Raw genomic sequence first — 25723 nt, forward strand, 5'->3', positions numbered from 1 at the left:
TAGGTAAGAACCCAGGTTTTGTACGCAGAACTACCTTATCTGAATGAAAAATCAAATAAGGAGAATCACAATGTAGGGCTGATAACTCAGAGACTCTCCGAGCCGAAGAAATAGCCGTTAAAAATAGAACTTTCCAAGATAACAACTTTATATCAATGGAATGAAGGGGTTCAAACGGAACTCCTTGTAAAACGTTAAGAACCAGGTTTAAACTCCATGGCGGAGCAACAGTTTTAAACACAGGCTTGATCCTAGCTAAAGCTTGACAAAAAGCCTGGACGTCTGGAATTTCTGACAGACGCTTGTGCAACAAAATGGACAGAGCTGAGATCTGTCCCTTTAATGAACTAGCCGATAAACCCTTTTCTAAACCTTCTTGTAGAAAAGACAATATCCTAGGAATCCTAACCTTACTCCAAGAGTAACCTTTGGATTCGCACCAGGATAGGTATTTACGCCATATCTTATGGTAAATCCTTCTGGTAACAGGCTTCCTAGCCTGTATCAGGGTATCAATAACCGACTCAGAAAAACCACGTTTTGATAAAATCAAACGTTCAATTTCCAAGCAGTCAGCTTCAGAGAAGTTAGATTTTGATGTTTGAATGGACCCTGAATCAGAAGGTCCTGTTTTAGAGGTAGAGACCAAGGTGGACAGGATGACATGTCCACTAGATCTGCATACCAAGTCCTGCGTGGCCATGCAGGCGCTATTAGAATCACTGATGCTCTCTCCTGTTTGATTCTGGCAATCAATCGAGGAAGCATCGGGAAGGGTGGAAACACATAAGCCATCCCGAAGGTCCAAGGTGCTGTCAAAGCATCTATCAGAACCGCTCCCGGATCCCTGGATCTGGACCCGTAGCGAGGAAGTTTGGCGTTCTGACGAGACGCCATGAGATCTATCTCTGGTTTGCCCCAACGTCGAAGTATTTGGGCAAAGACCTCCGGATGAAGTTCCCACTCCCCCGGATGAAAAGTCTGACGACTCAAGAAATCCGCCTCCCAGTTCTCCACTCCCGGGATGTGGATTGCTGACAGGTGGCAAGAGTGAGACTCTGCCCAGCGAATTATCTTTGATACTTCCATCATTGCTAGGGAGCTCCTTGTCCCTCCCTGATGGTTGATGTAAGCTACAGTCGTGATGTTGTCCGACTGAAACCTGATGAACCCCCGAGTTGTTAACTGGGGCCAAGCCAGAAGGGCATTGAGAACTGCTCTCAATTCCAGAATGTTTATTGGAAGGAGGCTCTCCTCCTGATTCCATAAACCCTGAGCCTTCAGAGAATTCCAGACAGCGCCCCAACCTAGTAGGCTGGCGTCTGTTGTTACAATTGTCCAGTCTGGCCTGCTGAATGGCATCCCCCTGGATAGATGTGGCCGATAAAGCCACCATAGAAGAGAATTTCTGGTCTCTTGATCCAGATTCAGAGTAGGGGACAAATCTGAGTAATCCCCATTCCACTGTCTTAGCATGCACAATTGCAGAGGTCTGAGATGTAGGCGAGCAAAAGGTACTATGTCCATTGCCGCTACCATTAAGCCGATCACCTCCATGCATTGAGCTACTGACGGGTGTTGAATGGAATGAAGGACACGGCATACATTTTGAAGCTTTGTTAACCTGTCTTCTGTCAGGTAAATCTTCATTTCTACAGAATCTATCAGAGTCCCCAAGAAGGGAACTCTTGTGAGTGGAAAGAGAGAACTCTTCTTTTCGTTCACCTTCCATCCATGCGACCTTAGAAATGCCAGTACTAACTCTGTATGAGACTTGGCAGTTTGAAAGCTTGGAGCTTGTATCAGAATGTCGTCCAGGTATGGAGCTACCGAAATTCCTCGCGGTCTTAGGACCGCTAGAAGAGTACCCAGAACCTTTGTGAAGATTCTTGGAGCCGTAGCCAATCCGAATGGAAGAGCTACAAATTGGTAATGCCTGTCTAGAAAGGCAAACCTTAGATACCGGTAATGATCCTTGTGAATCGGTATGTGAAGGTAAGCATCCTTTAAATCCACTGTGGTCATGTACTGACCTTTTTGGATCATGGGTAAAATTGTCCGAATAGTTTCCATTTTGAACGATGGAACTCTTAGGAATTTGTTTAGGATCTTTAAATCCAAGATTGGCCTGAAAGTTCCCTCTTTTTTGGGAACTACAAACAGATTTGAGTAAAACCCTTGTCCTTGTTCCGACCGCGGAACCGGATGGATCACTCCCATTAATAAAAGATCTTGTACGCAGCGTAGAAACGCCTCTTTCTTTATTTGGTTTGTTGACAACCTTGACAGATGAAATCTCCCTCTTGGGGGAGAGAATTTGAAGTCCAGAAGGTATCCCTGAGATATGATCTCTAGCGCCCAGGGATCCTGAACATCTCTTGCCCAAGCCTGGGCGAAGAGAGAAAGTCTGCCCCCCACCAGATCCGGTCCCGGATCGGGGGCCCTCGATTCATGCTGTCTTAGGGGCAGCAGCAGGTTTCCTGGCCTGCTTGCCCTTGTTCCAGGACTGATTAGGTCTCCAGCCTTGTCTGTAACGAGCAACAGCTCCTTCCTGTTTTGGTGCAGAGGAAGTTGATGCTGCTCCTGCTTTGAAATTACGAAAGGAACGAAAATTAGACTGTCTAGTCTTAGCTTTGGCTTTGTCCTGAGGCAGGGCATGGCCTTTACCTCCTGTAATGTCAGCGATAATCTCCTTCAACCCGGGCCCGAATAAGGTCTGTCCCTTGAAAGGTATATTAAGCAATTTAGATTTAGAAGTAACATCAGCTGACCAGGATTTTAGCCACAGTGCTCTGCGTGCCTGAATGGCGAATCCTGAATTCTTAGCCGTAAGTTTGGTTAAATGTACTACGGCTTCCGAAATGAAAGAATTAGCTAGTTTAAGGACTCTAAACCTGTCCGTAATCTCGTCCAGCGTAGCTGAACTAATGTTCTCTTCCAGAGATTCAATCCAGAATGCTGCAGCAGCCGTGACCGGCGCGATGCATGCAAGGGGTTGCAATATAAAACCTTGTTGAACAAACATTTTCTTAAGGTAACCCTCTAGTTTTTTATCCATTGGATCTGAAAAGGCACAGCTATCCTCAACCGGGATAGTGGTACGCTTAGCTAAGGTAGAAACTGCTCCCTCCACCTTAGGGACCGTTTGCCATAAGTCCCGTGTGGTGGCGTCTATTGGAAACATTTTTCTAAATATTGGAGGGGGTGAGAACGGCACACCGGGTCTATCCCACTCCTTAGTAACAATTTCAGTAAGTCTCTTAGGTATAGGAAAAACATCAGTACTCGCCGGTACCGCAAAATATTTATCCAACCTACACATTTTCTCTGGTATTGCAACTGTGTTACAATCATTCAGAGCCGCTAAAACCTCCCCTAGTAATACACGGAGGTTCTCCAATTTAAATTTAAAATTTGAAATATCTGAATCCAATCTGTTTGGATCAGAACCGTCACCCGCAGAATGAAGCTCTCCGTCCTCATGCTCTGCAAGCTGTGACGCAGTATCTGACATGGCCCTAGTATTATCAGCGCACTCTGTTCTCACCCCAGAGTGATCACGCTTGCCTCTTAGTTCTGGTAATTTAGCCAAAACTTCAGTCATAACAGTAGCCATATCTTGTAATGTTATCTGTAATGGCCGCCCAGATGTACTGGGCGCCACAATATCACGCACCTCCCGAGCGGGAGATGCAGGTACTGACACGTGAGGCGAGTTAGTCGGCATAACTCTCCCCTCGCTGTTAGGTGAAATTTGTTCAATTTGTACAGATTGGCTTTTATTTAAAGTAGCATCAATACAGTTAGTACATAAATTTCTATTGGGCTCCACCTTGGCATTGGAACAAATGACACAGGTATCTTCCTCTGAATCAGACATGTTCAACACACTAGCAAATAAACTTGCAACTTGGCTACAATTTTATTTAATAAAAACGTACTGTGCCTCAAAGAAACACTAAACGATTAATGACAGTTGAAATAATAAACTGAAAAACAGTTATAGCATCAATCCTTGTAAACAACACAACTTTAGCAAAGGTTTCCCATTAGCAAAGCAAAATTAATTAAATTACAGAGTAACGTTTTTTATCACAGTCAATATATAATTCTCACAGCTCTGCTGAGAGAATCTACCTCCCTCAAAAGAAGTTTTGAAGACCCCTGAGTTCTGTAGAGATGAACCGGATCATGCAGGAAATACAATGAGCAACTGACTGGAAATTTTGATGCGTAGCAAAGAGCGCCAAAAACGGCCCCTCCCCCTCACACACAGCAGTGAGGGAGAAACGAAACTGTCATAATTAGAATAAGCAACTGCCAAGTGGAAAAATAGCCCAAACATTTATTCACTCAGTACCTCACTAAATGTAAACGATTCTACATTCCAGCAAAAACGTTTAACATAATCAATACATATAAAAAAATTCTTATGTACTTTTTACAGAGTAATTCCAGTGAAGTACCATTCCCAGAATACTGAAGTGCAAAGTATACATACATGACATTATATCGGTATGGCAGGATTTTCTCATCAATTCCATTGTCAGAAAATAAAAACTGCTACATACCTCTATGCAGATTCATCTGCCCGCTGTCCCCTGATCTGAAGTTTTTACCTCTCCTCAGATGGCCGAGAACAGCAATATGATCTTAACTACTCCGGCTAAAATCATAGTAAAACTCTGGTAGATTCTTCTTCAAACTCTGCCAGAGAGGCAATAACACACTCCGGTGTCATTGTAAAATAACAAACTTTTGATTGAAGTCATAAAAACTAAGAATAATCACCATAGTCCTCTTACACATCCTATCTAGTCGTTGGGTGCAAGAGAATGACTGGGAGTGACGTAGAGGGGAGGAGCTATATGCAGCTCTGCTGGGTGAATCCTCTTGCATTTCCTGTTGGGGAGGAGTTATATCCCAGAAGTAATGATGACCCGTGGACTGATCACACATAACAGAAGAAAGGGGTCAACTCAAGAATTAGTTCTATCAGAGTTAGCATCTCTAGGGGCAAATAACTGCAACATAAAACTTTGCATCTATGAACATTGTTTTCTGTACATAGATACGTAACCTGGAGATAAGATTTTAGCACTATAATTTGTATATAAACGCATAACATGCCAATGTAAGTATTACAAATGATATATTTATGTTGGTTGTTTTATCTGTGCTTCTATATGCGTCTCTACTTACATTCTTCCCCACATCGTCCTTGGAGCTCATTAAATCTTCCATCTCTGCTCTCAGCTGCTTGTTTAGCCTCTCAAATTCATCTCTGGCCTCTAAAGCTTCCTCCAGAGCCCGGGCCAAAGACAGAGCTTTGGTCTCCTTTTCCCTGGCATCTGCCTCAGCTCGGTCCCGCTCCTCTGCAAACCGAGCAGAGATGTTCTTCTCTTCTGCTAGAAGCTAAAGAAAAACAAAATATATATTATAGATGTAGAAAAGATAAGAACGTTATGAGGCAAAGAGAGAATAGTGAGGTGAGGGGCAGAGGATAAAGAGAGATCAGGGGAGAAAGCATTAGCATAAACCATGCAACTCCAAAATGTCAGACCTTCATCCTACAAAACTACATAGGAGAACAAACAACATAATTTATGCTTACCTGATAAATTTATTTCTCTTGTGGTCTATCCAGTCCACGGATCATCCATTACTTATGGGATATTCTCCTTCCCAACAGGAAGTTGCAAGAGGATCACCCACAGCAGAGCTGCTATATAGCTCCTCCCCTAACTGTCATATCCAGTCATTCGACCGAAAACAAACAGTGAAAGGAGAAACCATAGGGTGCAGTGGTGACTGTAGTTTAAAAATAAAAAATACCTGCCTTAAAATGACAGGGCGGGCCGTGGACTGGATACAGCACAAGAGAAATAAATTTATTAGGTAAGCATAAATTATGTTTTCTCTTGTAAGGTGTATCCAGTCCACGGATCATCCATTACTTGTGGGATACCAATACCAAAGCTAAAGTACACGGATGAAGGGAGGGACAAGGCAGGTACTTAAACGGAAGGTACCACTGCCTGTAAAACCTTTCTCCCAAAAATAGCCTCCGAAGAAGCAAAAGTATCAAATTTGTAGAATTTTTAAAAAGTATGAAGCGAAGACCAAGTCGCCGCCTTGCAGATCTGTTCAACAGAAGCCTCATTGTTAAAGGCCCATGTGGAAGCCACAGCTCTAGTAGAATGAGCTGTAATCCTTTCTGGAGGCTGCTGGCCAGCAGTCTCATAAGCTAAGCGGATTATGCTTTTTAGCCAAAAAGAAAGAGAGGTTGCCGAAGCCTTTTGACCTCTCCTCTGTCCAGAGTAGACAACAAACAAAGCAGATGCTTGCCGAAAATCTTTAGTAGCTTGTAAGTAAAACTTTAAAGCACGAACCACGTCCAGATTGTGTAATAGACGTTCCTTCTTTGAAGAAGGATTAGGACACAAAGAAGGAACAACAATCTCTTGATTGATATTCTTTTTAGATACCACCTTAGGTAAAAACCCAGGTTTGGTACGCAGAACTACCTTATCTGCATGGAAGATCAGATAAGGAGAATCACATTGTAAGGCAGATAACTCGGAAACTCTACGAGCCGAGGAAATAGCTACCAAAAAAAGAACTTTCCAAGATAAAAGTTTGATATCTATGGAATGAAGAACTTTAAGAACCAAATTTAAACTCCATGGTGGAGCAACAGGTTTAAACACAGGCTTGATTCTAACTAAAGCCTGACAAAATGCCTGAACGTCTGGGACATCCGCCCGATGCTTGTGCAAAAGAATAGATAGCGCAGAAATCTGTCCCTTTAAGGAACTAGCTGACAATCCTTTCTCCAATCCTTCTTGGAGAAAAGATAATATCCTGGGATTCCTGACTTTACTCCATGAGTAGCCCTTGAATTCACACCAATAAAGATATTTCCGCCATATCTTATGATAGATTTTCCTGGTGACAGGCTTTCGTGCCTGAATTAAGGTATCAATGACTGACTCGGAGAAACCACGCTTTGATAAAATCAAGCGTTCAATCTCCAGGCAGTCAGCCTCAGAGAAATTAGATTTGGATGGTTGAAAAGACCTTGAAGTAGAAGGTCCTGTCTCAGCGGCAGAGTCCATGGTGGAAAGGATGACATGTCCACCAGATTTGCATACCAAGTCCTGCGTGGCCACGCAGGCGCTATCAAGATCACCGATGCTCTCTCCTGCTTGATTTTGGCAATCAGACGAGGGAGCAGAAAAAACGGTGGAAACGCATAAGCCAGGTTGAAGGACCAAGGTGCTGCTAGAGCATCTATCAGCGTTGCCTTCAGGTCCCTGGACCTGGATCCGTAACAAGGAAGCTTGGCGTTCTGGCGAGACGTCATGAGATCCAGTTCTGCCCCAACGATGAACCAATTGAGCAAACACCTCCGGATGGAGTTCCCACTCCCCCGGATGAAAAGTCTGACGACTTAGAAAATCCGCCTCCCAGTTCTCTACACCTGGGATATGGATAGCTGATAGGTGGCAAGAGTGAATCTCTGCCCAGCGAATTATCTTTGAGACTTCTAACATCGCTAGGGAACTCCTTGTTCCCCCTTGATAGTTGATGTAAGCCACAGTCGTGATGTTGTCCGACTGAAATCTGATGAACCTCATTGTCGCTAAATGAGGCCAAGCCTGAAGAGCATTGAATATCGCTCTTAGTTCCAGCATGTTTATTGGAAGGAGTGACTCCTCCTGAGTCCACGATCCCTGAGCCTTCAGGGAGTTCCAGACTGCACCCCAACCTAGAAGGCTGGCATCTGTCCTCACAATTGTCCAATCTGGCCTGCGAAAGGTCATACCTGTGGACAGATGGACCCGAGATAGCCACCAGAGAAGAGAATCCCTGGTCTCTTGATCCAGATTTAGTAGAGGGGACAAATCTGTGTAATCCCCATTCCACTGACTGAGCATGCAGAGTTGCAGCGGTCTGACATGTAGGCGTGCAAACGGCACTATGTCCATTGCCGCTACCATTAAGCCGATTACTTCCATGCACTGAGCCACCGAAGGGCGAGGAATGGAATAAAGAACACGGCAGGAATTTAGAAGTTTTGATAACCTGGACTCCGTCAGGTAAATTTTCATTTCTACAGAATCTATCAGAGTCCCTAGGAAGGAAACTCTTGTTAGGGGGGATAGAGAACTCTTTTCCTCGTTCACCTTCCACCCATGCGACCACAGAAATGCCAACACTATGTCCGTATGAGACTTGGCAATTTTGAAGTTTGACGCCTGAATTAGGATGTCGTCTAAATAAGGGGCCACTGCTATGCCCCGCGGCCTTAGGACCGCCAGAAACGACCCCAGAACCTTTGTAAAAATTCTTGGGGCTGTAGCTAACCCAAAGGGAAGAGCTACAAACTGGTAATGCCTGTCTAGGAAGGCAAACCTGAGAAACCGATGATGATCTTTGTGTATCGGAATGTGAAGATAAGCATCCTTTAAATCCACTGTAGTCATGTATTGACCCTCCTGGATCATAGGTAGGATGGTACGAATAGTCTCCATCTTGAATGATGGAACTCTGAGGAATTTGTTTAAGATCTTTAGATCCAAAATTGGTCTGAAGGTTCCCTCTTTTTTGGGAACTACAAACAGATTTGAGTAAAATCCCTGTCCCTCCTTTGGAACTGGATGGATCACTCCCATAACTAGGAGGTCTTGTACACAGTGTAAGAATGCCTCTCTCTTTATCTGGTTTGCAGATAATTGTGAAAGGTGAAATCTCCCTTTTGGGGGGGAAGTCTTGAAGTCCAGAGGATATCCCTGGGATATAATTTCCAACGCCCAGGGATCCTGAACATCTCTTGCCCACGCCTGGGCGAAGAGCGAAGTCTGCCCCCTACTAGATCCGTTATCGGATAGGGGGCTGTTCCTTCATGCTGTCTTAGAGGCAGCAGCAGGCTTTTTGGCCTGCTTACCCTTGTTCCAGGTCTGGTTAGGTCTCCAGACCGTCTTGGATTGAGCAAAAGTTCCCTCTTGTTTTGCATTAGAGGAAGTTGATGCCGCACTTGCCTTGAAGCTTCGAAAGGCTCGAAAATTAGACTGTTTGGCCCTTGATTTGGACCTATCCTGAGGAAGGGCATGACCTTTTCCTCCAGTGATATCAGCAATCTCCTTCAAACCAGGCCCAAATAGGGTCTGCCCCTTGAAGGGAATGTTAAGCAGCTTAGACTTTGAAGTAGCATCAGCTGACCATGATTTAAGCCATAGCGCTCTGCGCGCCTGGATAGCAAAACCAGAATTCTTAGCCGTTAGTTTAGTCAAATGAACAATGGCATCAGAAACAAAAGAATTGGCTAGCTTAAGTGCTCTAAGCTTGTCAAGTATGTCATCCAATGGAGTCGCTACCTGTAGAGCCTCTTCCAAAGACTCAAACCAGAACGCCGCAGCAGCAGTGACAGGAGCAATGCATGCAAGGGGCTGTAGGATAAAACCTTGTTGAGTAAACATTTTCTTAAGGTAACCCTCTAACTTTTTATCCATTTGATCTAAGAAAGCACAACTGTCCTCGACAGGGATAGTAGTACGCTTTGCTAGGGTAGAAACTGCTCCCTCCACCTTAGGAACTGTCTGCCATAAGTCCCGTGAGGTGGCGTCTATTGGAAACATTTTTCTAAAAATAGGAGGGGGAGAGAACGGCACACCTGGTCTATCCCATTCCTTAGTAATAATTTCTGTAAACCTTTTAGGTATTGGAAAAACATCAGTACACACCGGCACTGCATAATATTTATCCAGTCTACACAATTTCTCTGGTACTGCAATTGTATCACAGTCATTCAGAGCAGCTAAAACCTCCCTGAGTAACACGCGGAGGTGTTCAAGCTTAAATTTAAATGTAGAAATATCAGAATCAGGTTGCGTCATCTTCCCTGAGTCAGAAATATCACCCACAGAAAGAAGCTCTCCTTCTACAGCTTCTGCATATTGTGAGGCATTATCAGACATAGCTCTTAAAGCGTCAGTATGCTCTGTATTTCGTTTAACTCCAGAGCTATCTCGCTTTCCTCTAAATTCAGGTAGTCTGGCTAATACCGCTGACAGTGTATTATCCATGACTGCCGCCATGTCTTGTAAAGTAAACGCTATGGGCGCCCTAGATGTACTTGGCGCCATTTGAGCGTGAGTCCCTTGAGCGGGAGTCAAAGGATCTGACACGTGGGGAGAGTTAGTCGGCATAACTTCCCCCTCGTCAGATTCCTCTGGTGATAAATTTTTTAAAGACAGAATATGATCTTTATTGCTTAAAGTGAAATCAGTACATTTGGTACACATTCTAAGAGGGGGCTCAACAATGGCTTTTAAACATAATGAACAAGGAGTTTCCTCTATGTCAGACATGTTTATACAGACTAGCAATGAGACTAGCAAGCTTGGAAAACACTTTAAATCAAGTTAACAAGCAAATATAATAAACGGTACTGTGACTTTAAGAGAAACAAATTTTGTCAGAATTTGAAAAACAGTGAAAAAAGGCAGTAAATCAAACGAAATTTTTACAGTGTGTATAATAGGCTAACAGAGCATTGCACCCACTTGCAAATGGATGATTAACCCCTTAGTTCAAAAACCGGATCAAAAAAACGATTTAGACGTTTTTTAACAGTCACACCAAACTGCCACAGCCTTGCTGTGAGCCTACCTTCCCAACAAAACGATTTTGGAAAGCCCAAGAGCCCTTTAGAGATGTCATATAGCATTCAGAAGACCTTTGGAGGAAGCTGGATGTCTCAGTCTGTAAAAGTTACTGCGCAAAAAAGCGCTAAATTAGGCCCCTCCCACTCATTTTAAAGCCTCAGGAAACTGTTTCTAGGCAAATTTAAGCCAGCCATGTGGAAAAAACTAGGCCCCAATAAAGTTTTATCACCAAAGTATATATAAAAATGTTTAAACATGCCAGCAAACGTTTTATATTGCAAATATAAAAGAGTATTACCTCAGAAAATAAGCATGATACCAGTCGCTATTAAATCACTGTATTCAGGCTTACCTTACATAAATTTGGCATCAGCAGCATTTTCTAGCATTCACATCTTCTAGAAAAATCTTAACTGCACATACCTCATAGCAGGATAACCTGCACGCCATTCCCCCACTGAAGTTATCTCTCTCTTCAGTCATGTGTGAGAACAGCAATGGATCTTAGTTACAACCTGCTAAGATCATAGAAATCACAGGCAGATTCTTCTACTTTTCTGCCTGGAACAAAATAGTACAACTCCGGTACCATTTAAAAATAATAAACTTTTGATTGAAGTAAAATAACAGCTACATTTCACCACTTCTCTCTTACTACCTCCATGTTTGTTGAGAGTTGCAAGAGAATGACTGGATATGGCAGTTAGGGGAGGAGCTATATAGACAGCTCTGCTGTGGGTGTCCTCTTGCAACTTCCTGTTGGGAATGAGAATATCCCACAAGTAATGGATGATCCGTGGACTGGATACACCTTACAAGAGAAATAAGGTTTTGTTTATGTAAAGGTGTTTGGTTTTAGATTGCTTTAGCGTTTCTGTAACAGACCCATGTGACAAGCTATTGCCTCTGAATATTGTGTTTGTGTTACAGTGTAGCTTCTGATTAATTCTTATTCAGGGTCACCTGATCAAACTTCTTCTGTTTCTTCTCCAGGTTTGACACAATCTGTCGTTGATGGTCAAGATCCACCAACAAGTCATCTAGCTCCTGTTGCAGCCGGTTTTTGGTCTTTTCCAACTTCTCAAATGCCAGACTTTTCTCTTCCAGCCTCTGTCCCAAACCTTCCATATCCTTAAGCAGCTTCTTCTTGACTTCCTCCAGGCCTTCAATTGTCCCCACATCATCTTCCACCTTCTTTTTGGCATCTGCAAGCTACATGGTAAGGGAACAGTTGTCAATTTTTCATGTTTAATATAGGATATGACAGAAGAAACATCCAACAATCACACTATAGAGAAACAAATAAACAGGATGTACTAAGTAATCACAAAAGCAAAGCTTGACATCTTAGATGCATTAAAACCTTGTGGCTATTTTACAGTAAAACAAACTATGGAAATATATCCCTTTATACTACTGCTGTACTTAATATGTTCAGTTAAATCACTAATTCATAGCATGTGCTATGCCTTAATAAAAGTAGTGCAAGTATACACTTAAGTATGAGGTTCTTACAATTACTAGTATTAGCTATTTGCAGAAGTCCTACATTAAAACATACACTATTATAAAGTGTTCTTCAAAAATAGAAATAATGTGCATTGTGGGAACACTACAGGTAATAGTGGACTTATTCACTAGAAGAGTTTAAATGCTACCTCTGGTTTGGCCCTTTACTGTTTAGGTTGGTTTTACAAGAAAGAAGGTCACCTGAGCCTGCAGGTTGAGGATTTGCTTCTCCAGACTCTTCCTGGCTTCCTCCTCCTCTTCCTGTAGCTCCTGCAGGTTGTTCTTCTCTTCCTCCAGCTGCCGGATCCTGCTGCTCAGATTAAGCTTCTGCCGTGTCTCTTCTTGCAACAACTCCTATGGAGGTAAAAAACAGAAATCTGTGATACATGATCTAGGTGAATAAAATCCCCCCAGAGGACAGGTCTGTATTATGCCCACACCAGCTTTACATAAAACCAGGTGCGGATCTCCTTGTCAAAACTACCATAGAGTATGGTGAACTAAAATACACCTAAATTCTGTATAGCGTTCTGTAGTATAACAGAGCCTGACAACAACCAATGAGTAGCTGTCAGGAAGTTCCCTTCTGCTACAGTGATAGTATTCTGGTACTACCATATTGCTTACTGATCAGGCATGCAAGGTGACACACAATGTGTGTGTCTATCTGTAGATGGGCTAACAAGGTATTGTTCTGCAAGGAAAAGTTACCACATCTCCAACAAAAATATCCTCATACCTGCGTATCCTGCAGCTGTGACTCCAGAGCAGCAGCATCCTTTGCTAGTTTGATACCCTTTTTCTCAGCTTCTTCCAGCAGGCAAGAGACATTATCCAGCTCATTCTGCAAAAACACAGTGTGGTTACACAAATATAGGTTGCTTAAGTCTATTAAACAATTATCAGGATTACTTAACTAAGAGAAAGACGTCTATCTAGCAGAAAGGGACATTAAAGGGACAGTTTAGTCAAAATTAAACTTTCATGATTCAGATAGGGTGTGTTATTTTAAACAACTTTCCAATTTACTTTTATCATCAAATATGCTTTGTTCTCTTGGTATTCTTTGTTGAAAGCTAACCCTAGGTAGGCTCATATTTTATTTAAAGGGACATGAAAGCCCCCAAAAAATGTATTCTCTATCTGAATCATGAAAGAAAAAAATTGGGTTTCATTTCCTTTTAACTGTCTCTAATTTGTCACAGCAAATCTGATAATAAAAAATTCTCAAGACTTTAAAAATGTGTGTCTACAATGCAACAAAATGTAGTTTAAAATGCACGTAAAAAACATTTCCTTTTGCGAAGAAGACTGCAAATAATTTTTATGTACTAAATGATTTGTCTAGTTTCACACACACAAGGTGGATGAGGGAAGGTAAATGTTGTAATGATGGCTTAAAGGGACATGATAGCCAAATGCTGAAGCACATGAAAGTGAAAGTGATGCAGCATTAGAATTATCCAATTAGTGCAGTGTCTGCCACAACCCACGGGCGTGAGCACAATGTTATCTATATGGCTCACATGAACTAGCAGTCTCCTGTTTTGAAAAGCTAATAAAAAAGCATGTGATAAGAGGCTGTCTTCAGTGGCTTAGAAACAGGCAGGCATTTAGAGGTTTAAAGGTTATAAAACATATTAATAAAACAATGTTGGTTGTGCAAAGCTGGGGAATTGGTTGTAAAGGGGTTATCTTTATTTATAAACAATAATTTTTGTGTTTACTGTTTCTTTAAGCAGCCAGTCAGTATGCTTTTTAAAAGTCATGCTACATCACTTTAAAGTAATTTAGCATATGAGAATTATGTCCCTTTAAATCCATATCTATACAAATAGCCCTAATGGCAGGCTTAGTATGGAGGTTTGGTTGCGTCAACAAAAAAACTTAAAGTGATGGTAAATTTAGTGCATTTTAAAAGTAAAGTATTACTCCTTCAGTCTGTACAACCTAAATCGCTATCTTTATTTAAAACAAAATCTCAAACATTTGATATTAAATTTAGATGGGACTTACTGAGCGTTATCGCTCCTTACTCCACCCCCGGCATTACTTCCTGAACTGTTCCATTACCAACGTAGAGAGTGGAAACCACCCGCTCTCTATGTCATTAGGAGGGCATCTTGGACTTCACTGTTCACTCTGCGCATGCGAGTCATTCCTTTTGCAATACATAGTACTGTATACAAATAGTATTGCAAATAGAATGAATTAAAAATTGCGCATGCGCTTATATAATCTAGGGTGTGTTTGCTTAAACACGTGTCGCCGACTGGCCTGGATTTCTATTGGTATTGAAAAAAACGTGACATCAAAAAATCAATGGCGGCGGTTTTACGGGTGGGGGAACGAAGGTGAATGTGAGGCATTTAAATATTAAATATTTACAAATACCGACAGATTGCGGCGGTTTCATGAATGAAAGTCACTATTTTTTTATTTTCTATACAATCGCATGTTTGACTGGGTCTCAGTTTACCATCACTTTAAATTATGCTTACCTGATACTTTTCTTTTCTTTAAACGAGTCCACAGCTGTATTAATTACTTTTGGGAATTCAGAACCTGGACAACAGGAGGAGGCAAAGACACCCCAGCCAAAGGCTTATATACCTCCCTCCCCACTTCCCTCATCCCCCAGTCATTCTGCCAAGGGAACAGTAGGAGAAATATTAGGGTGAAAAAGGTGCCAGAAGAACAAAAAACAAAAATTACAGCAGCCCCATACAAAAATGCGGGCAGGGAGCTGTGGACTCTCCTCGTCTGAAGAAAATAAAATAAATCAGGTAAGCATAATTTAAGTTTTTCTTCATAAACGGGGAGAGTCCACAGCTGCATTCATTACTTTTGGGAAAACAATACCCAAGCTATAGAGGACACTGAATACAAAACGGGCAGGTACAAAAGGCGGCCCATTCTGAGGGCACCACATCCTGAAAACACCCAAACTCCTGACAAGAAAACTGCTTCACTAGAAGCCGAAGGGACAAAAAGAAACAGCCCAAGTAACTGCCCAACAGTTATAACCAGCAAGGCCTTTGCTAGAGACCGCTCAGGTTATTAGACTCGACCGGACCAAAACCCCCGGAGGAAACAAAGTCCTGCAAGCACTCAGCCCGCAAAACAAACTCACCCCTTACCCAAAGTAAGGGGAACATCCACATTACCCCAGAAGGGAAGAAAAATGACTCCGCTAAGAGACTAGGGTGAAAGAAACCCCAAAGGTAACTACAAAAGAGTAAACCAGGATGAAGCAAGGCAAAACCAATGAAAAACCACAACAGGGCAAAGGGAGAAATCCCTATCTGCATAGAAACCAAGGATTAATTAATACCCTGAGACTGAAAGGGAGAAGGAAAACCCCCTCCCCTACACAGAGTGCCAACTCGCACCCAGGAAGAACAACCAAAAACAAACTGTCCCCGGAAGCCGCTGAAACAGAATCAAAATATCTGAATATACTCCTCCAAAGCCACAGGCGTCCTGCAGCAACGGAGGACTTTAGCGTCCCAACACGCCAACCCTAGACATTAAAATGCCCAGGACCATCCTCAAAGAAGGAGGACTCCAAGAGTGCAGAACAACTCCTTCCAAAAAAGGACCGGAAAGAAGAGACCAGAACCCGGAAAAACAGTAGAGAAACTACGTGCCAAGAAGGATCTACCGCAAAGCCTCCCTCAATGAAGGCTCATAATATCAAACTATGATACGCAGCCAAAGATCAATAGATTCGACAGATCCATGACTCTCGCTCAAGGCAACAGACCCAGCACCAAAAGTGACTGATAATGCCCAAAAGGACAAAGGAATAAAATTCCCCTATCATCAAGACTTCCAGGAGGGGAAAAAAAGAGGGATCCAGCCACCCGACGCAGCCCCCTTCTCGAAGACTAAGGGTACTCCCAAAGAGAGACCCTCAAATTCATCCCTTCACTCTGACATCCTGCACGCAAGGCAGTGGGGACAACCCCACCGAACAGAAGAAAAAAAGTACCTCCAGTCATCAGGCGGATACTATGGATAAAAATGCCTTAAGCATGGGTATCTGCAGGACCAGCATAATGAAATTACAGCCACAGTTTTAAACTCTTGACCCTCAGGTTTCAAGGAAGCATAGACCGCCACTAAGCCATGGTGGAGTACCATCCAAATCCACCCCAAAGGAGGGAAAACTAGACCAACAGCGCCTCCGCACACCAGCACAGTACACCCGCACACAGGCATGGAGTGTAAAGCTGTAAACAGACTCAACAGTTCAAGTACAGAATGACAAACATCCGGCCACAACGGCCGATCCAGTAGAAGACTAATTCTCAAGAAGAGAAAATATGCGCCAGTAGGAACCAAAGATGTCCCAGAACCGGGCCGTCACGAACCACCCTAAGGGATCTAGTACAGAATGTCTAAAAGTCCAGTCAAAGACAAGGACCAGGACAAAAACCCAGACACCAAGAACTCTGAGCCGGATTATAAACTTACTACCTCCTAAGGAACCACAGGGTTACCCCTCCGGAGCAGACTTCGCACCCCAGGCGATGCATCACAGATATATCCAAGGCACCTTGGACACTGAACTCTAACGTAAGAGTCCCAGACACAGAGTGCTTAAGACACCCACAATGGAAAAACAACTGCTGAATTAAAAAGGGTGCTAGGCAATGATGAGAGCAACACAGCCACTCTGGTTGACCCTACCTAAGGCACTAGGGACAACAGCACAAAACCCAAAGACTAAGGGTTTCAAGAGAACAGAGCTCAACCCCAGATATTCTGGATTGAAAATAGGACCATAGTCTCCAAGATCCTCTTAGGATCCTTCTCCTGGAAGCCCCTGTGGAGTTATAAAATAATGATTAGAATAAAATATGCTATTTCGAAGAAGAATTACACATTAAATATGTTCTTCATAGATAAAACATTTAGATATAAAATAAAATAATAAATCTATCGCCAAATCATTATTTCTTTAGTTTATGATGTGGAGTTATAAAATATAGAAAATGGGAATGTGGAATGATATAAATGAAATTAGTCAGAATTTAGTTAGTAATGGGTTAATGCTTTTTTTAAGGACACTGTATTTAGGACTGTGATATGTACATTCAGTTGCTGTTGTCAATCAAAACACCTTTACTGCTAGCTAGACACATTATTATTATTATTAGCACCCTATAGACCAGTGTTTCTCAACAGCCGGGCCGCGGCCCACTACCGGACCGCGACCCAACATTGCCTCCAGACACTCGCTCTGACAGGCCCGCCTTTACACATCTCCTAAAGGAGAGAGAGAAAGAAAGAAAGAAAGAAAGAAAGAGAGGGAGGAGAGAGAGAAAAAACATAATTTATGCTTACCTGATAAATTTATTTCTCTTGTAGTGTATTCAGTCCACGGGTCATCCATTACTTATGGGATATATTCTCCTCCCCAACAGGAAGTTGCAAGAGGATCACCCAAGCAGAGCTGCTATATAGCTCCTCCCCTCACATGTCATATCCAGTCATTCGACCGAAACAAGACGAGAAAGGAGAAACTATAGGGTGCAGTGGTGACTGGAGTTATAATTTAAAAATTAGAACCTGCCTTAAAAAAGACAGGGCGGGCCGTGGACTGAACACACTACAAGAGAAATAAATTTATCAGGTAAGCATAAATTATGTTTTCTCTTGTTAAGTGTGTTCAGTCCACGGGTCATCCATTACTTATGGGATACCAATACCAAAGCTAAAGTACACGGATGATGGGAGGGACAAGGCAGGTACTTAAACGGAAGTTACCACTGCCTGAAGAACCTTTCTCCCAAAAACAGCCTCCGAAGAAGCAAAAGTGTCAAATTTGTAAAATTTGGAAAAAGTATGAAGTGAAGACCAAGTTGCAGCCTTGCAAATCTGTTCAACAGAGGCCTCATTCTTAAAGGCCCTGGTGGAAGCCACAGCTCTAGTGGAATGAGCTGTAATTCTTTCAGGAGGCTGCTGTCCAGCAGTCTCATAGGCTAAACGTATTATGCTACGAAGCCAAAAAGAGAGAGAGGTAGCCGAAGCCTTTTGACCTCTCCTCTGTCCAGAGTAAACGACAAACAGAGAAGAAGTTTGCCGAAAATCTTTAGTCGCCTGTAAATAGAACTTCAGGGCACGGACCACGTCTAGATTATGCAAAAGACGTTCCTTCTTTGAAGAAGGATTAGGACATAATGATGGAACAACAATCTCTTGATTGATATTCCTGTTAGAAACAACCTTAGGTAAAAACCCAGGTTTAGTACGCAGGACTACCTTGTCTGAATGAAAGATCAGATAAGGAGAATCACAATGTAAGGCAGATAACTCAGAAACTCTTCGAGCCGAGGAAATAGCCAACAAAAACAGAACTTTCCAAGATAAAAGTTTAATATCAATGGAATGAAGGGGTTCAAACGGAACACCCTGAAGAACTTGAAGAATCAAGTTTAAGCTCCACGGAGGAGCAACAGTCTTAAACACAGGCTTAATCCTAGCCAAAGCCTGACAAAAAGCCTGGACGTCTGGATTCTCTGCCAGACGCTTGTGTAAAAGAATAGACAGAGCAGAAATCTGTCCCTTTAGGGAACTAGCGGATAAACCCCTTTTCTAAACCCTCTTGTAGAAAAGACAATATCCTAGGAATCCTAACCTTACTCCATGAGTAACTCTTGGATTCACACCAATATAAATATTTACGCCATATCTTATAGTAAATTTTCCTGGTCACAGGTTTCCGAGCCTGTATTAATGTATCAATAACCGACTCCGAGAAACCACGCTTTGATAGAATCAAGCGTTCAATCTCCATGCAGTCAGCCTCAGAGAAATTAGGTTTGGATGGTTGAAAGGACCCTGAATTAGAAGGTCCTGCCTCAGAGGCAGAGACCATGGTGGACAGGACGACATGTCCACTAGGTCTGCATACCAGGTCCTGCGTGGCCACGCAGGCGCTATCAGAATCACCGATGCTCTCTCCTGTTTGATCTTGGCAATCAGTCGAGGCAGTAACGGAAACGGTGGAAACACATAAGCCATGTTGAAAACCCAAGGGGCTGCTAGTGCATCTATCAGCACCGCTCCCGGGTCCCTGGACCTGGATCCGTAGCACGGAAGCTTGGCGTTCTGGCGAGATGCCATGAGATCCAGTTCCGGTTTGCCCCAACGAAGAATCAATTGAGCAAATATCTCCGGATGAAGTTCCCACTCCCCCGGATGAAAGGTCTGGCGACTTAGAAAGTCCGCCTCCCAGTTCTCCACGCCTGGGATGTAGATCGCCGACAGGTGGCAAGAGTGAGACACTGCCCAGCGAATTATCTTTGAGACTTCTAACATCGCTAGGGAACTCCTGGTTCCTCCTTGATGATTGATGTAAGCTACAGTCGTGATGTTGTCCGACTGAAACCTGATGAACCTCAGTGTTGCTAACTGAGGCCAAGCTAGAAGAGCATTGAATATTGCTCTTAATTCCAGAATGTTTATTGGAAGGAGTTTCTCCTCCTGAGTCCACGACCCCTGAGCCTTTAGGGAGTTCCAGACTGTGCCCCAGCCTAGTAGGCTGGCATCTGTTGTTACAATCGTCCAATCTGGTCTGCGAAAGGACATTCCTTTGGACAGATGAACCCGAGACAACCACCAGAGAAGAGAATCTCTGGTCTCCTGGTCCAGATTCAGTAAAGGGACAGATCTGAGTAATCCCCATTCCACTGACTTAGCATGCATAATTGCAGCGGTCTGAGATGCAGGCGCGCAAATGGCACTATGTCCATTGCCGCGACCATTAAGCCGATTACTTCCATGCACTGAGCTACTGATGGGCTTGGAATCGAATGAAGAACACGGCAAGCATTTAGAATTTTTGATAACCTGGACTCCGTCAGGTAAATCTTCATCTCTACAGAATCTATAAGAGTCCCTAGGAAGGGAACCCTTGTGAGTGGAAACAGAGAACTCTTTTCCATGTTCACTTTCCACCCATGCGACCTCAGAAATGCTAGAACTCTCTCTGTATGAGACTTTGCATTTTGAAAACTTGACGCTTGTATCAGAATGTCGTCTAGGTACGGAGCCACCGCTATGCTTCGCGGTCTTAGTACCGCCAGAAGCGAGCCCAGAACCTTTGTAAAAATTCTCTGGGCCGTAGCTAACCCGAAGGGAAGAGCTACAAACTGGTAATGCCTGTCTAGAAAGGCAAACCTTAGGTACCGATAATGATCTTTGTGAATCGGTATGTGAAGGTAGGCATCCTTTAAGTCCACTGTGGTCATATACTGCCCCTCTTGGATCATGGGTAGGATGGTTCGAATGGTTTCCATCTTGAACGATGGAACCCTTAGGAATTTGTTTAAGATCTTTAGGTCTAAGATTGGCCTGAAGGTTCCCTCTTTTTTGGGAACCACAAACAGATTTGAGTAAAAACCTTGCCCTTGTTCCGTTCGCTGAACTGGGTGGATCACTCCCATCACTAAGAGGTCTTGTACACATTGTAGAAATGCCTCTTTCTTTACTAGGTTTGTTGATAACCTTGACAGATGAAACCTCCCTTGTGGAGGAAAAGTTTTGAAGTCCAGAAGGTATCCCTGAGATATGATCTCCAACGTCCAGGGATCCTGGACATCTCTTGCCCAAGCCTGGGCGAAGAGAGAAAGTCTGCCCCCCACTAGATCCGTCTCCGGAAAGGGGGCCCTGTCTTCATGCTGTCTTAGGGGCGGAAGTAGGCTTTCTGTCCTGCTTGCCCTTGTTCCATGACTGGTTGCCTTTCCAACCCTGTCTGTAACGAGCAGTAGTTCCTTCCTGTTTTGGAGCGGAGGAAGTTGATGCTGCTCCTGCCTTGAAATTACGAAAGGCACGAAAATTAGACTGTTTGGCCTTTTATTTGGCCCTGTCCTGAGGAAGGGTGTGGCCCTTACCTCCAGTAATGTCAGCAATAATTTCCTTCAAGCCGGGCCCGAATAAGGTCTGCCCTTTGAAAGGAATATTCAGAAGTTTAGATTTAGAAGTCACATCTGCTGACCAGGATTTAAGCCATAGCGCTCTGCGTGCCTGGATGGCGAATCCGGAATTCTTAGCCGTAAGTTTTGTTAAATGCACTACGGCATCCGAAACAAACGCATTAGCTAGCTTAAGCGTTCTAAGCCTGCTCAAAGTCTCATCCAATGGTGCTGTGCGAATCGCCTCTTCTAGAGACTCAAACCAGAATGCCGCTGCAGCAGTGACAGGCGCAATGCATGCAAGGGGCTGTAATATGAAACCTTGTTGAACAAACATTTTCTTAAGGTAACCCTCTAATTTTTTATCCATTGGATCTGAGAAAGCACAACTATCCTCCACCGGGATAGTGGTACGCTTGGCTAAAGTAGAAACTGCTCCCTCCACCTTAGGGACCGTCTGCCATAAGTCTCGTGTGGCGGCGTTTATAGGAAACATTTTTCTAAATATCGGAGGAGGGGAAAAGGGCACACCAGGTCTATCCCACTCCTTGCTAATAATCTCTGTAAGCCTTTTCGGTATAGGAAAAACGTCAGTACACACCGGTACCGCATAGTATCTATCCAGCCTACATAATTTCTCTGGGATTGCCACCGTGTCACAATCATTCAGAGCCGCTAACACCTCCCCTAGCAAGACGCGGAGGTTCTCAAGCTTAAATTTAAAATTTGAAATTTCTGAATCCGGTCTCCCCGAATCAGAACCGTCACCCACAGAATGAAGCTCTCCGTCCTCATGTTCTGCAAATTGTGACGCAGTATCAGACATGGCTCTCGTGTCATCGGCGCGCTCTGTCCTTAACCCAGAGCTATCGCGCTTGCCTCTTAACTCGGGCAGATTAGATAATACTTCTTTCATAACATTAGCCATATCATGTAAAGTGTTTTTTAAGGGCCTTGATGTACTTGGCGCCACAATCTCACGCACCCCCTGAGCGGGAGGCGAAGGTACTGACACGTGAGGAGAGTTAGACGGCATAACTTCCCCCTCGTTGTCTGGTGATAATTTCTTTACCGGTAAAGACTGACTTTTATTTAAATCAATACATCAATACAATTGGTACACATATTTCTATTGGGCTCCACATCGGCTTTTAAACATAATGAACAAGCAGATTCCTCTGTATCAGACATGTTTAAACAGACTAGCAATGAAGCTAGCAAGCTTGGAAATTACTTTCAATAAGTTTACAAGCAATATAAAAAACGCTGCAGCGCTTTTAAAAAACACAGTTGAATAACAATGAACTAATTCAGTTATGCAAACAATTTTTAATAGCAAATGTATTAAATTAGCAGAGGATTGCACCCATTAGCAAAAGGATGATTAACCCCTCAATACCCAAAACGGATAATCAATTTAAGATTTAACACTTTAATCACAGTCAAACACACTGTCACAGGTCTGCTGTGACTGATTACCTCCCTCAAAAATGAATTTTGAAGACCTCTGAGCTCTCTAGAGACGTCCTGGATCAAGGAGGAAGAAAGCAGGATGACTGTGCTAGAATTTTAACTGCGCAACAAGGCGCTAAAAAAGGCCCCTCCCCCTGATATAACTGTTTCTATGCAGAAATATACGTTAGCCATATGGAAAAAAATCATGCCCAAAAAGATTTATCACCAAAGTACCTCACAAAACGAATAACATGCCAGTAAACGTTTTAAAAACCAAACTTTTTCAATGTCATGCAAAGTTATTACTAAGCCTGCTACCAGTCGCTTCTACTGCAGTTAAGGCTTATACATTATTTCAGTATTAACAGTATTTTCTCAGTCAAATTCTAGTCCCTAGAAAATAACTCAACTGTGCATACATTTATCAGCCTGATACCAGTCGCTACTACTGCATTTAAGGCTGTACTTACATCATACGGGTAACAGCAAAAAATATTATACTGCACATACCTCATTTGCGGGGGACCCCGCATGCTATTCCCATTATCTGAAGCTACCCCAATCCTCAGAATGTGCGAGAACAGCCAGTGGATCTTAGTTACGTCTGCTAAGATCATAGAAAACGCAGGCAGATTCTTCTTCTATTGCTGCCTGAGAAACAAACAGCACACTCCGGTGCCATTTAAAATAACAAACTTTTGATTGAAGAAATAAACAGTTTAAAAACACCACAGACCTCTCACAACGACCTATCTTTAGTTAGGTTGCAAGAGAATGACTGGATATGACATGTGAGGGGAGGAGCTATATAGCAGCTCTGCTTGGGTGATCCTCTTGCAACTTCCTGTTGGGGAGGAGAATATATCCCATAAGTAATGGATGACCCGTGGACTGAACACACTTAACAAGAGAAAGAGAGAGAGGGGAGGAGAGAGAGAGAAAGAGAGGGGAGGAGAGAGAAAGAGAGAGTGGGGAGAGAGAGTGGGGAGAGAGAGAGAGGGGAGGAGAGAAAGAGACTGTGTATATATATATATATATCTTCCAAACCTACTGCAACCCACTCCCGATGCTTACCGGGCCCTGGACCGGTCCGGCTAAAACTTACTGGGCCTTGAGGTCACTTAGGTTGAGAACCACTGCTATAGACTGCGCATGAACGAGTTAAAATAGTATTTTCTATATGGCAGCCAAAATGACAAAATCTTTTAAGGAAGTTAAAATATATAAAGATAGCCTTTAATTTATGGTATGCTTTAATTTGATTGGCTTAAAATTTGTATATAAGCTTTGAATTTGTATGAAGCTATTGTTATCTGTTACCTTCAGATCTCAAGGTATGTGTTAATCTTGTTGTGATTAATAAATGATTTAGGTCAATATAATAGATATGAGTATTAATTTAATCTGTTAGATAACCCTGATTGAATATTTGTCTATAGCTAGTTTTATATAGCCATGGCATATTATAGTCATATTAAAGAATAATTCTTACAGCATCTCTTACTATCCTCTTTTGCGAGAATCATACATATACATCTGATGCTAAATACTCATTTAGTAACAGCCCTAGACTGAGGTATAAAACACTTTGGAGGTTCGGCTTCCTGGAGTTCGTCCCTTGGACCACAGAGCTTTATTAAAGCTGGACCTTTAAAACGCTGTGTGTGTCTGCTGCTGCTACGTATTTTTTTTTTTTTTATCAAATAGAGTTAAATTATGGCTGTGCACACTATAGATTTTGGCTTAATTGACATAGATCAGAGATCCACCATTGTTTTGTATAATCATGTGTTTCAGGATTGTGTAATTGCTAGCATAAAAAAACACGGTGGTCCATTTAAACTAACATTCTAAACCCAGATGGGTAAAAAAAAAAAAAAAAAAGTCTAAGTAGGGGAAAAAACGGTAAACACTCTAATCTGCAAACTCCAAATATATGGGAGCAGATGGAATCCCGGAAGTAGCCAACTCAAAGGAAAGGAGACAAAAACGAAATGTATGCTTACCTGATAAATTTCTCTCTTTCTTTAACACGGTGAGTCCACGGATCATTTCTAATTACTATTGGGAATATCACTCCTGGCCAGCAGGAGGCTGTAAAGAGCACCACAGCAAAGCTGTTAAATATTACCTTCCTTCCCTCCAACCCCAGTCATTGACCGAAGAAAAAAGAGAGAAAGGAAGTAACACAAGGTGCAGAGGTGCCTGAGGTTTACAACACAAAAAAACCTGTCTAAACAAACAGGGTTGGGCCGTGAACTACCGTGTCAAGAAATAAATACATTTATCAGGTAAGCATAAATTTAGTTTTCTTTCTAATGACACGGTGAGTCCACGGATCATATCTAATTACTATTGGGAATCAATACCCAAGCTAGAGGACACAGATGATAAGAGAGGGACAAGACAGGGAACCTAAACGGAAGGCACCACTGCCTGAAGAACCCTTCTCCAAAAAAAGCCTCAGCCAAGGCAAAAGTATCAAATTTATAGAATTTTGAAAAAGGAAATTTATGCTTACCTGATAAATGTATTTCTTCTTAGACATTTACTTATGAGATATTCACCTCCTGGTCAGCAGGAGGAGGCAAAGAGCACCACAGCAGAGCTGTTAAATAGCTCCTCCCTTCCCTCCCCACTCATTCGACCGAAAGTTAGAAAGAGAAAGGAAAAGCCTAGGTGCAGAGGTGTCTGAAGCTTACAAAAAATAACAACCTGTCTTAAAAGAACAGGGCGGGCCGTGGACTCATCGTGTTTAAGAAGAAATACATTTATCAGGTAAGCATAAATTTCCTTTTCTTCTTAAAGACACGATGAGTCCACGGATAATCTTCATTACTTATGGGATACAATACCCAAGCTAGAGGACACAGATGATACGGGAGGGACAAGACAGGGAACCTAAACGGAAGGCACCACTGCTTAAAGAACCTTTCTCCCAAAAACAACCTCAGCCGAGGCAAAAGTCAAACTTGTAAAAACCTCAAAAAAGTTTGAAGAGAGGACCAATTTGCAGCCTGCAAATCTGTTCCACAGAAGCTTCATTTTTGAATGCCCACAAGAAGCAACAGCCCTCATGAAATGATCTCAGGAGACTGCTGTCCAGCAGTCTCATATGCAAAACGTATGATGCTCTTCATCCAAAAAGAAGAGAATTAGCCTTAG

At 42.8% G+C, this 25723-nt stretch overlaps 1 protein-coding gene across 1 annotated transcript in view; it reads right to left on the minus strand.

Moving 5' to 3' along the window:
• MYH10 (myosin heavy chain 10) overlaps window positions 1–25723 on the minus strand; it is a gene marked incomplete in the record, with an annotated part of 607379 nt that overhangs the window by 83744 nt on the left and 497912 nt on the right. Inside the window, 4 exon segments of the mRNA XM_053709890.1 lie at window positions 5203–5415; window positions 11634–11882; window positions 12381–12533; window positions 12919–13023. Of these exon segments, the coding sequence (XP_053565865.1) occupies window positions 5203–5415; window positions 11634–11882; window positions 12381–12533; window positions 12919–13023 (720 nt within the window).

This window comes from Bombina bombina, chromosome 1 (assembly GCF_027579735.1).
Source record: "Bombina bombina isolate aBomBom1 chromosome 1, aBomBom1.pri, whole genome shotgun sequence".
NCBI lineage: Eukaryota > Metazoa > Chordata > Amphibia > Anura > Bombinatoridae > Bombina > Bombina bombina.